We start from the raw sequence: 13,168 nt of genomic DNA on the forward strand, positions 1-13,168 counted from the left end.
AAGGCCCTAAGGAAGGGGTCAGTGCAGCAGCCCTTTCCCTACAAGTGATGCCCAACAACTGGAACTCAGAGTCTTCGTGCCTCAAACAGTGAAGGGAGGACATATCCATAAGGACTAGTTTATTTTCATATCCTTAGCCACCTCCATGACTTGACCTAAACCTCTATTTTTATTTGAAATAAAATTCCCATACCACTTCATTGTAGACAGAGGTTTACAAATTTAAAGAATTAAATAAAAAAAGTTAAGCTAAAGATGGATAAATGGCTAGCAAGGGGAAAGCTGGATTTGGCCTATCCTTTAGCATTTTTAGGAGTCACCAACATGCTGCCCTTCAGATTTTGTTTAGGATTGAAATGTATCTCCTGCGTAGTCCTATATAATCCAATACAGGCTATAAAAAGCCCCATTGTAAATGATCAAAGGCTTTCTCTGCATCAAAAATAATAATATGCCAGGTGATGGTCCTCACTATCAGCTCCCACCTCCTCCTTAGTCTCCGTGTTGCCCTTGCAGAACTCAGCAAGGGAGGAAGGCGAGAACAAAACTAGAATCGGTTCTGTCTGTTCCTTGCTCTGGTTCCAGTTATCTGCCCTGGGGCCATAGGTCCCCTACGTAGTCCTATATAATCCAACACAGGCTATAAAAAGCCCCATTCTAAACGATCAAAGGCTCTCTCTGCATCAAAAAATAATAATATGCCATATAGTTGTTTCACTTTATGTGTAACATGAATGAAATGTAGGACCTTACATATGTTTCAAGAGAGTTTATGTCCCATAATAAATCCAGTTTGATCTGTGATATATTTATGTATTACTATATTTAATCTATTTGCTAGGATTGTGAAACAAAGTCCTGATTTAACAATGTGTAGGACAGTTCGGCTGGACATTATCTTTTTTAATATGTGATCACTATTCTAGCCATTTGCCATGTTTTAGGAAAAACAGTTCTTAGTATAATTTTATTTAATGTCACTTTGAAAGATTACTCTAATTCATTCAATAATTTTTCATATTACTTGGCTGTGAAACTATCCAGTCTGGGGACTTCACTGCATTTTAACACATTAACCATTCTACAGAGTTTAGGGAGCGTTATAAGAGATTGGAGCTTATCAGAACCAGATTGGGTTAGACATTGTATTTTTATTATTTTTAGATATAAAAAGGCTTCAATAGCATCTTTTTGGTGACAATCAGATGTATATGATTTCTTATTTTAAAAAATTAATTCATTTGTGATCCCATCAGATCTTGTTATCCTCTTTGGTCTTTAATTGTTGAAAGTATATAAGTGTGTGATTGTGTAAAAATGTGCTAACAATTTGCCAGCTTTGTTCCCTTTTTCAAATAAACACTGTCTTACAACCTTAGCTTTTTCTATCTTTCTTAAGCGATTACTTTCTAAGTAGCTCTGAATTTCTATGATTTTTTAAGAGCAGCTAGTTTTAGGTTTTTAACAAATTCTAGTTTTTCAATTTCAACCTCATCATTCAGTGCTTTCTCCCTTGGTGTCCCGTCCCACCAATTATGAAGCTTTTGAATTATTTGACCTCTCATTATTGCCGTTGAAGTCTCCCATAAAGTATATATTGCAGTAAGACCTATTGCAGTTGTTAAGAGTTGTCAACAGGCTCATCACAGCTATCTGCCAATCACCCATTCCCACCACCCTTCTGAGTAATACCCCTCCCCACCTTCTCACTATATAGAAGGGTCTGGTGACTTCTGTTTCAGTGTATCTGAAGAAGTGTGCATGCACACGAAAGCTCATACCAAGAACTAACTTAGTTGGTCTTTAAGGTGCTACTGGAAGGAATTTTTTGTTTTGACTATAGCAGACCAACACAGCTACCTATCTGTAACTGTTCCCATAAAGTATGTTTATCAGCTCTACAGAATTATTAATATTCTCTTAATATAGATGCCAGGTCCTGTGTGACATTTTCATTTTGTAATATAAAATTATCAATATGCCGGCAATTTTTGTTGTTGTTGTCCATGGCTTGTCCTTTCTATAATAATCAGAGCATAGCATGAAAACTCAACATCACCTGCTGAAAAGGACTGACAATACCTTGTTTACAGACAAATGGAAGGACAAATGATTTCACACAGAGACTCTCTCTATATATATTTAGTTTAGTCTTTTGCTGTCAGGTGCTCTTTCTTGTTCAGATCAGGTCTTAGTATAATAATGTAGCACTTGGGTATGAAGATACAGCCCAGAAGCCCAGCACTGGAAGCCAAGATAGAGAAGACCTGCACGGCTACCATATACTTCCCCTTTGTGCTCAGGTAAGTGGGCACAAAGGACACCCAAACACTGCAGAAGACCAGCATGCTGAAGGTGATCAGCTTGGCTTCATTGAAGGCCCCAGGCAGATTCCTGGCTAGGAAAGCCAGTGTGAAGCAGATGGCAGCCAGGAAGCCCATGTAGCCGAGAGCAATGTAAAACATGGCCACAGACCCTTCCGTGCACTTCAGGATGATCTCTCCAGGCTGGGAGCTCATGTCTGAGTCTGGGAACGGGGGAGAGATCCCCAGCCAGGTGATGCAGATGACAATTTGGACAGTGGAACAGGAAATGACAATGGAGTTGGCCAGACTCTTCCCCAGCCATTTCCTCAGCCTGTTCCCTGGCTTGGTGGCCAAGAAGGCCAACACCACAGTGATGGTTTTTGCCAAGACAGAAGAGACGGCAGATGAGAAGACAATGCTGAAGACCATTTGTTGGAGAAGGCAGGTTGTTTTCCTTGGCTTACCAATGAAGAGGAAGGAGGACAAAATGGAGAGGAGGATGGAGATGAGGAGGATGTAAGAAAGGTCCCTGTTGTTGGCTTTGACTAGGGGAGTTTCACTGTATTTCATGAATATTCCCAAAATAAAGCCTGTGGCTGATGATAAGAGTAGGGTAAAGGTAGCGAGGATGATCCCCAAATACCCTTCATAGGCCAGGAAGGTGATGATCTTCGGAACACATTGATCATGGTTCTTGCTTGGATGTTCCTCTTCCAGACATTTGGTGCAGTGTCTTGCATCTGAGGAAGAGAAAATTGAAACTGTCCAGTGGTGCATCTGGAGTCTTCATTGTACATCTTTCTCTGCATACTGGGGACACATCTCTTAACCTTGGGCTTTGACAGGTAAAGTATTTCATTTTGTGGGAGGTGATTTTAAAAAAAGGGCAAAGCAACAACCCTATTCAGAGACTCAGTGCGGCTGGGGCAACCCAGTTAGATGGGAGACATACAGTGGTACCTCGGGTTAAGAACCTAATCTGTTCTGGAGGTCCGTTCTTAAGATGAAACTGTTCTTAACCTGAAGCACCGCTTTAGCTAATGGGGCCTCCCGCTGTTGCCGCGCCGCTGGAGCACAATTTATGTTCTTATCCTGAAGCAAAGTTCTTAACCTGAGGTACTATTTCTGGGTTAGTGGAGTCTGTACCCTGAAGCGTATGTACCCTGAAGTGTATGTAACCCAACGTACCACTGTATAATAAATTAAGGGTGGTGGTGATGAAATACCTCTCAGTCCCTCCCAGAATCTGTCTCTGAATGAATCTCTGCCCTCTGCCCTTGATAAGGAGTCACCCACCTTTTCGAGTAGAGATTCTCCCTTCTGCACATGGGGAACAAGCATAGCAGCAAACTGGTTTTCCTTCTTCAACTGCCTTGGCATATCCAGGGCAACAGCTTTCAGTACACCTGGAGTGAGGGACAGCCTAATTGGTAAGACAAGTGTTAGCAGTATACTGTACAGTGGTACCTCTGAATGCGAACGGGATCTGAAGTGAACACATCCTGAAGTGAACACAACCCGCGTCTGTGATTCGCTGCTTCCGCGCATGCATGTGACGTCATTTTGAGCGTCTGCGCATCTGCGAGTGCCGAAACCTGCAAGTAACACATTCCTCGCTGAGCTCCACTGAACCCCAAGGCAATTTTCTTTTGATGCATACTATTTTGGTGTATTTGTTTGCTTGTTTCTACATTTTTTATTCCTCTTTTCTATGTCTTAGGGTCTTGCTAGATTCAACATGCTGCCTTATTCCAGGGCAGATATTTGGTTAAACCATATGCGGAGCGAGTCTGATAGAGGTGGAAACCGTCTCTCATGTCTTGCTACGATGTTGTTTTTATGAGGATATACGCTCGGTCTTTATCATCCCTGTTATACAGAAAATTCCAACTGGGTCTGAACCTTAATGCTTAAAATCCCTGATAGAGGATAAGGATCCAGAGATCACACTAAGGGTGGCCAAATTTTGCACGGCTGCCATAAAACTCATGGAACAAGCTGTGCTATTACAAAGACTAAGGCCTGAGATGCAAACCCTAGATACTATTTTAGAGACTAAGACCTAAAACACATTTCTAATGGCTGTCATATTCACATTGTTTATTGTTATATTCGATTCCAAATTCAGACTTAATTCTATTGTGTTTTATGTTTGCTTAGGACAGTATGTGAATCTGGTCTGGGGGCCTTCGTGTACCTCGTTATGCCCTTTGGATTACAAGCGGGTTCGGCATGTTTTCAATCTTTCATGCATCACGTTTTGGGGCCCCTGCTGTACAAGAATTGCGTAGCCTTTTTAGATGACGTGTTAATTTATTCGGAGGATGAGGAGCAACACGTCAGAGATGTCCGGGAAGTGCTAAAGAGGTTACAGGCGCACCAGCTGTGGGTCAAACTGGAGAAGTGCCAATTCCACACCCGAGAGGTCGAGTTCCTGGGGTACCGGTTGTCAGACAAGGGCCTAGCTATGGATCCGGGCAAGGTACAAGTGGTACTGGAATGGAAGACCCCCAAGACTCGGAAGGACGTGCAGAGGTTCCTGGGGTTTGGAAACATCTATCGGAAGTTCATCAAAAACTTCGCCCATTTAACTGCACCCATCACAGATTGCCTCAGTAGCAAGAAGAAGTTCGTCTGGACAGAAGAGGCGCAGCAATCTTTTGAAAGGCTAAAGAAGGCATTCGCTTCAGAAGAGCAGCTCTTGCACGTGGATCTGCAGAAGCCAATGAGGCTGGAGACCGATGCGTCGGACAGAGCGGTGGGGGCCGTACTGCTTCAGCCAGGGGGGAACCAGTCCGACTGGACACCGTGTGCCTTTTTCTCTAGGAAGTTGAGCAAGTCGGAGCAGAACTACACGGTGTATGACCGGGAGCTGCTGGCTATTTATGAAGCGTTTCGACGCTGGAGACACTTGCTAATAGGGGCGCAGCACAAGATCCAGGTGTGCATGGACCATAAGAACCTGGAATACTGGAGGACAGCACGGGTACTCAACCAGAGACAGGTGCGGTGGGCTCAGGAGTTTTCCAAGTTCATTTTTGAGATTCGGTATGTACCGGGGGGGGGGACGTCAGAGCAGACGCCCTCTCCCGGAAGCCAGAATACCTGGAAGGAGAGGGAGCGCCGGAAGAGCGACAGGTGATACCTGAGGACCGATGGGTGTGTGTGGGAGTGCTGGTAGGGTGACGAGAGCTTGCAGAGGGGACGGCAAACGACGAGTACGCCCAAAACAAGATCAGGGAGCTCAGGGGAGCAGGAGGAAACACGGGGGGTTTTGAGGAAAAGGATGGGGCACTGTATTACAGGGGAGCATTGTACATACCAGAGGGGGACTTGAGGAGTAGAGTACTCAAACAGTTACACGACAGCCCCACAGCGGGACATTTTGGTCAACACAAAACCATGTTGCTAGTCACCAGGCAGTTCTGGTGGCCAAAGGTGAGGGAAGATGTACGAGAATATATAAGGGGGTGCGACCACTGCCAGCGAGCCAAAGGGTAGAGGGTGGCACCCACGGGGTTACTGGAACCATTACCCACACCAGAAAGACCATGGGAGGCAGTGTCCATAGATTTTATGACCGATTTGCCCAAGTCAAGGGGCAAAACGGTCGTCATGGTGGTAGTCGACTTGTTAACTAAGATGTGCCATTTCATCGCTTGCTCGCATGCGGTGACGGCGGAGGAAACCGCCAAGCTGTTTGTGGAACACATTTTCAGGCTGCATGTCGCCCCCTTGAGGGTTTTATCAGACAGAGGAAAACAATTCACTTCCAGGTTCTGGAGGAAGCTCATGAGCTTACTGCACGTCAAAGAGAATTTCTCGACGGCCAGGCACCCAGAGACCAACGGGCAGGCGGAAAGAGCGAACAGTATACTCCAACAATACTTACGTTGCTACGTCAGCGAGAGGGAGAATGACTGGGTAGAGAAACTAGCTTTGGCCGAATTTGCTTACAATAACGCGGAGCATGTGTCCACGGGAATGAGTCCGTTCAAGGCCAATTATGGGTGTCACCCCAGGGCCTTCCCAGGGGGAGGGGAGGAGAGATGGAGTGTACCAGCGGCGGAACAGTTTGTGGAAGAAATGGAAGCCCTACACCAACAGCTTAAGATGAACTTGGAGAGGGCCAAAGAAGTGTACAAAAGGCAGGCAGATAGGAGCCTGAGGGAGGGAGAGACCATAAGGGTGGGGGACAGGGTGTGGTTGTCAACCCAAGGGTTACCGTTCAAGGGAGGTTGCAAGAAATTAAGGCCAAAGCAACTGGGACCCTTCGAGGTAACACAGCAGGTGAACCCGGTAGCCTTTAGGCTCAAATTGCCTGACAAAATGAAACTACACCCGGTATTCCATAGGTCCTTGCTCTCACCATACAGGGAAGGGCGGGAATTTCAGGGACGAGAGGGAGAGGTTCCCGCACAACCACAGGTGGAAGAGAGGGAGCGCAGCAGTCACGCAGCGAAGATACTAGATTCCAGATGGAAGGGAAGACAGGTGGAGTATCTGGTGGCTTGGGAGGGGGAGCCCGAGTCGGAAAATGCATGGGTGCCGGCGGAAACCATCAAGGATGAGTTTCTCCAGGAAGAGTTTCACCGCAGGTTCCCAAGGAAGCCCAGACCACTAGCGAGGTTCTGGGAGGAGCAATTTGGCACCACAGATGACGAAGAGGATTTTGCGGGGTTTCCGGCCTTCGAGGGGGAGGGAGGAGAAGTATCTGAGGGGATGGAATCGGATTGGGAAGATTCTCCAGTGGGAAGAGATAGTAGTAGGTGGAGAGCAGTGTTCGAGTCATCAGAAGATGGGGAAGGTTCCTTCCGGGGATTTCCAGCATCACCGGCCAAGGAAAGGGGATGGACCGGGGGTGAGGGGGGTCCTGGAGGGGAGGTGGATGTCAGGGAACTGCCATCGGAGCCTAGGGTGGTGGCAAGGCTCCCAGACAACGCTGGAGAGGGAACCAGCAGGGAGAGAGGGAGAGAGGGAGAGCTTCCGCTGAGGAAGGAGTGGCGGAGGGGGTGTCAGAGGGAAGGCTCAGGGACGCTTCCAGCGAGACCAGTGCCGAGAGCTCAGGACCTCCCCTTGGGACGCCCACTCTGCGCACAGGGAATCTAGGCAGAGACTCAGTGTCAAGGAGCTTTTATGTTGGAAGAAATTCAGGAAACGCCCACTGACAGATTCTGCCAGTGATTAAGACAGCCACGAAGTAAGGGCTGTCCGGTCAGGGAAAGTTTTAAGCCAACTACTCAGCTTGGAGCGGTTCGGCACTTACGCGCAAGCAACCCCATATCCCATTACAATAAACAACCAAAATTACAAAAGAAAAATCCTTAATAATAATGATGATGAAAAAAGCTAAAAAAAAAAAATACAAACAATATCAAAGCACATGGCATAGAACATAAGCCATTATGGGAAAGGAAAAAGGAAAAGGAAAAAGGAAAGAAGGAGGAGGAGGAGAAAAGAAAAAGAAAAGGAAAAAGAAAAAGAAAAAGAAAAAGGAAGATGAGCCAAAACACAAGAAGGCTCATCTACTGTATGCTTTTGTCAAGGTCACAACAGATCATTATTCTTATCAATTCTCTCTATCTGCATTCCATAGAAACGGGAGACCCCTTTTGATGCTGCTCCCATGTGGCACACTATTCTGTAAGTCTTGCTCCCTGGTAAGTGTTTAAAAGTTTGCAATCAAGTCCCATTTCCTACATTTTAACAGGTGCCACATCAAATAAAGTATTCCCTACCTTTTTAAACCGTTGGGGCCACACAATAGCTTCGGGGTTAATCTTGAACTTTATGTCAGCGGATGTCTCTCTCTCTACACTCCCAACTTTCACTCTGGCGGGAGACATGTTGGGAAACATCACCCAGTTCACAATATCATAACTGCCAGGCAGCTCCCCGTTCTCGTTCAAATACAGTTCACCCATTGAGGAATTAGAAAACCGGATTGCTCTCAAGAAAGGGTGAAGCTGGAATGAGAAAGAAATTACCAGGATATACAAACCATAATTGACCTCTCAGCCCTGCTCCCATGAAGTTCGGCAAGTGTAAAACTCAGCTAGTGTATATGCCATAATGAATATCTGGGTTTTAGTGCTCTTGAGAAGAAGAATGGCGAAGGTGGCCTCAAGAGCTATGTTACCCAATTTAAGAACAAACAATTTAAGAACAACACACATTTAGCCAAACAGATTGCTAACAATCAAAGGACAAAATTGAAATTTCCACCTCCTTACACTCCTTACACTCCATGGTCATATAGACATTGATTTAGAAGCATTTCCAATAATTTAACAATATCTTCCTGGAAAAACATTTTTTCTTCAACTACTTTCCCCCGCATCATGAAGAGCTCTCTGTCTTAAATGGCTTTCTTGTATTATGTTTTATTCTACCCTTAGTTGTTTTGCATTTTTTTCTAAAACCGACCACCCTGCCGTCTTTTGACAAAGAGCAGTATATAAGCATTTAAACAGAAATAACTCAATATAAATTGAGTACATTTCAACATTGTGGGACAGACTTGTGTCACCAGAAAGCCTCTGTGCCTGCTGCATCTATGTTCTATGGGACATGGGTGGTGCTGTGGTCTAAACCACTGAGCCTCTTGGGCTTGCCAATTGGAAGGTTGGCGGTTCGAATCCCCGCGACAGGGTGAGCTCCCATTGCTCTGTCCCAGCTCCTGCCAACCTAGCACTTCAAAAGCATGCCAATGGAAGTAGATAAATAGGTACCGCTGCAGTGGGAAGGTAAACATCATTTCCGTGCGCTCTGGTTTCCGTCATAGTGTTCTGTTGCACCAGAAGCAGTTTAGTCCTGCTGGCCACGTGACCTGGAAAGCTGTCTGTGGACAAATGCCAGCTCCCTTGGCCTGACAGTGAGATGAGCACTGCAACCCCGTAGTCGCCTTTGACTGGACTTAACTGTCCAGGGATCACCAATTGTATTTGCCTTACTAATGGACATTTCCCTCCCCTCACTCCTGAATGTCGGAAAATGTCCAATCGTAGCCGACTCTGGGTTTGCGGTGCTCATCTCGCTTTACTGGCCGAGGGAGCTGGCCTACAGCTTCCAGGTCATGTGGCCAGCATGACTAAGCAGCTTCTGGCGAACCAGAGAAACGCACGGAAACGCCGTTTACCTACCCGCCTCAGCAGTACCTGTTTATCTACTTGCACTTTGAGGTGCTTTTGAACTGCTAGGTTGGCAGGAGCAGGGACCGAGCAACGGGAGCTCACCGCATCGCAGGGATTTGAAACGCCGACCTTCTGATCCGCAAGTCCTAGTAAGAAAGTTAGCGCCCTTCATTTATCCCCACAAGTGCCAATGCTGGAGACTCTACTAAGTTAGATTCTATGGTTTGGAAAGTGCATTTCAGTTTGAAAAGAGGGAAAGGAAATACCTGCCATGGCTGCAGCCTTTGATGTCCCAACCTGCCTCCCCCATCCGCCATCAGCATCCGTTTTGATCTCGACGAACGTGCAGCATGTAAAGCGTGTGCCACGGCTTGGACATGGAAGTAAGTGCTGTAGCTGTCTTGGGACAGGGCTCTCTCCAGCTCCTCCCTGGGCAGAGGCTCCAGCTGCTGCTGCTCCTCCTTCTCTGTGCATCTCATCTGACCTTTCACAGATAAGACATGCTTTGAATACGAGCAACGATATGCTTCAGCCCAAAACTGACGAAGAAGATCGGAATATGGTACATAGTAGTCGTGTCTGGTCCTTTTGGGGGTCTTAATTATAAAGGAGAAAGAACCATGGGTGTACCGAAAACTTTTGCCTTGCAATACCACATTGATGTCCTGAAAACCTGTTGTGATCCAGACCCTTGCTCCAACATGTTCCCAAATCCTTCTTTGTAGTGTGATGATTGCCACCCATCCCATCCGCGTGTTTTCATAGTAAACAAACACACTGACTTGCCTCCATATGGCAAAGGGTACCGCGGATACGAACCCTTCATAGAGAGCGCCTTCTGTTAGTCGTTTTGTGAAGGCAACACAGATTCCACTGTGGATCATCAGAGATGTCAGGGCATTCATGAACCTCTCTCCATTCTCGTTGTCTGGAGCAATGAGGCCAATCCACGTCCATCCAAAATGCAGGAGCAGCTTGACAATCCCCCGGTACTGGGGATCCTTTTTGGGGAGCAACCGGTAGACAAAAGGGAACTGGGATTTGTCATCCAGAGTCTGAGCATTGAAGCCGTAACTGATCTAGTGAGGAAAGGAAGAGATTCGTGCTTTGCTTTGGTCTCAGGATAAGAAGTAGACATTTATTAACCGGAAATGATTAGTATTGGTCTGAAACATCAAGGGGTGGGATACCAGGTGGACAGAGACTGGGTTTTGGAGCCCTGGATCCAATGTGCAGCATTTTAACTTAGTTTTGGATGCCCTGCCTTGATTTCCCTGGAGAGAAAGTGGAATTTCATGCCTATGAATTCCTATTCTGTCCCTCCATGCTGCCCCTTCCCCTTCATACCTGTGGTACTTTGTAGATGCTTGACATGATTGAAATGTGTTTGGAAATCACAGAATTGGCCCCTTCAAGAACAGCCAGCAGGTTATCCTTCCCTTTTCGACAGGTGTAGTTTGGGATGTTGCTTTCCCCACCTGAAAGCAGGTTTAGCATGGCATCGGACGTTATCATTGCATTGAATAAGCTCTCATAGAGGTTGTAGCCCAGGGTGAGGTTGGGTAAGAGCCTGGGGTCCCGGTTGATCTCCTGGATGGTGAACAAGAAGGACAAGATGTGCCAGTACAGCCTACCTGAGAAACTGCAATAAATAAATAAATTTTTAAAAAATGTGAAACAGCCATTCATCATTCAGCGACTATACAGTTGTTTTGATTCCCCCCACATAATGGCCTGTACATCTATTGTGAGGACTGAGAAAAGTCATATCCTTCTTCCAATATGAAAAACCCATTTGCCACTTAACAATAAAAGTAAGGAAATGAACACTCCATCACAGAAGGGAAAGAAACACACAGCTTTCAAAAAACAGGAGTGAATCAAGACATACATTTTTTAAGGATTCATGAAATAGAGGGACAAGAAAGAGCCACCTTAGTGGCAGCCACACCCTAAGCAAGGGGGCTTTTACTTTGGTGGAAATAACTCAGGAATCCCCCAGTTATCCCCTTGTATCTGATCCTACCTAGATTAGGAGTTGCTTCAGGGTTCATGAAGTCCCCATGGTTCTTCAAAAGGCCAGTAAGGAGAGAGTTTTTCCAAGGATGATTGCAGCAGGCCAGGGGATGAAAATACTGAGGATATCCCTTGTAATTAGGAGCATCTAGAGTAAGGTTACCAGGCGTCCCCATTTCCCGGGGGCAGTCCCCGGATTTACACATCAGTCCCCATACAAAATCCATTGAAGTTGAAAAGTGTCCCAGATTCATTGGAAAAAATCTGGTGACCTTAATCTAGAGTGCAATTGAGGAAGCACCAAAACCATCAATACAACTTTACTTATGAACGAAGCTTAGCGGGTTGAAGTTGTTGTTTTGTGGTTGGTTGTTGTTCAAAAAACTGAATAGTTACTTCTCAAAATTTGGAGATTTGACACTGGTAATGAGGAGGTCCTATGACTTCCTGGCTTGATTTTTTAAAAATAAATTATTATTCCTTTTGGCACTTCTGCCAAAAATGTCTCCCAGAGCAGGTTTAAAATGTCACTGTTACAAGGGCTCATCGCTGAAAAATACACGACACAAAAGCAAAAGTGTCAGGAGGCAGGATGGAAACCTAGGAGGGATTTTTGCATGAGTTTCTGGGCCAGGAAGAAACCTATGTGGACACAGACACGCGCGCGCGTGTGCACACACACACACACACACACAGAGAGAGAGAGAGAGAGAGAGAGAGAAGTTCTGACCTCTGTTTGCCTTTAGGAAATTGCATGACTTGGGTGACACCCTCGCCTCAGTGCATAATTTTGCTGAACAGATTTACTTGCATCCTTCAACAGGCAACACTGCATCATAGCAGCTAGAACATCTTCCCAGGGATGACAAAGGGAACTAGAAAATAGGACAGGCATCTTGGGAACCTTTGCCCCCACTGCAATTGTTGCTGGTCTCCCATAAGCCCCCAGCCAGCATGGCCAATGGCCCAGGATGACAGCCCAGCAACATTTGGGTGGTCCTCAGCCTTGATCCAGGGACAATTTCTGTTGTAAATTGGAGACACATAACTTCCATCAGCATATAATGACTTACCGGTCAAAGTTGGTTACCGGGAGCCGAGAAAAGTCGTATAAGTTTTGCTTAAAAGGATATTGTGGAGATATGATCCCGCTAATGAGGAAATCTCCAGGCCGGAAGTAACTCCAAGCTTCTTCTTCTATGGTCAGATTCAAGGGGCATTTTGCCTTCAGCTTCCCACACACTCCGTGGGGTATCAATAGCAGAACCAGCAAAACCAGCAAGGGTACCATCCTGGCTCTGCCTCCTGCACCTATCTCTCCTCCAGAGCCAGCTAATCAGAAGATGGCGAGAACTCTTGCAAGGCCAAACCCAGAGCGGCTTCACCCCTACAGGGGCATCCAGCTGCAAGCAGACACATCCCTCCCTTTCACCTGCTCTGTGTCTCCTCAGTTTGTGTCTCACACAGGAGATACGTTGTGCACCAACTCCCCCCCTCCCCCTGGAAGAACGCAACGGATAACCTCACGATGGCCTTTATTCCAATGTCTAGGTGATCTCCAGAAATCTCTCTCGAGCTTTGGCAAGAATAAATCACTATGATTTTGATGTAATTGTAATTAGGAGGAAAGCTCATCCCCACAACATCCTGAAATCATTGTGGCAGCTGCAGCACTGGAGGAAAATATGTTTGTGAGGGATTACAGATGCGGCT

The 13,168-nt window shown here is 46.1% G+C and overlaps 1 protein-coding gene across 1 annotated transcript; it reads right to left on the reverse strand.

Annotated features, from left to right (window-relative positions):
- Positions 1–2,147: 2,147 nt before the first annotated feature.
- On the reverse strand, positions 2,148–12,746 carry LOC307211001 (vomeronasal type-2 receptor 26-like; the record flags this gene model as incomplete). Its single annotated transcript, XM_079967196.1, has 6 exons — positions 2,148–3,046; positions 3,603–3,729; positions 8,045–8,272; positions 9,706–10,518; positions 10,787–11,081; positions 12,529–12,746. 6 exons carry the CDS (start codon positions 12,744–12,746, stop codon positions 2,148–2,150), a joined length of 2,580 nt encoding a protein of 859 aa, XP_079823322.1.
- Between the last annotated feature and the right edge of the window lie 422 nt (positions 12,747–13,168).

This window comes from Podarcis cretensis (assembly GCF_951804945.1).
Source record: "Podarcis cretensis genome assembly, chromosome: 2".
Taxonomy (NCBI): domain Eukaryota; kingdom Metazoa; phylum Chordata; class Lepidosauria; order Squamata; family Lacertidae; genus Podarcis; species Podarcis cretensis.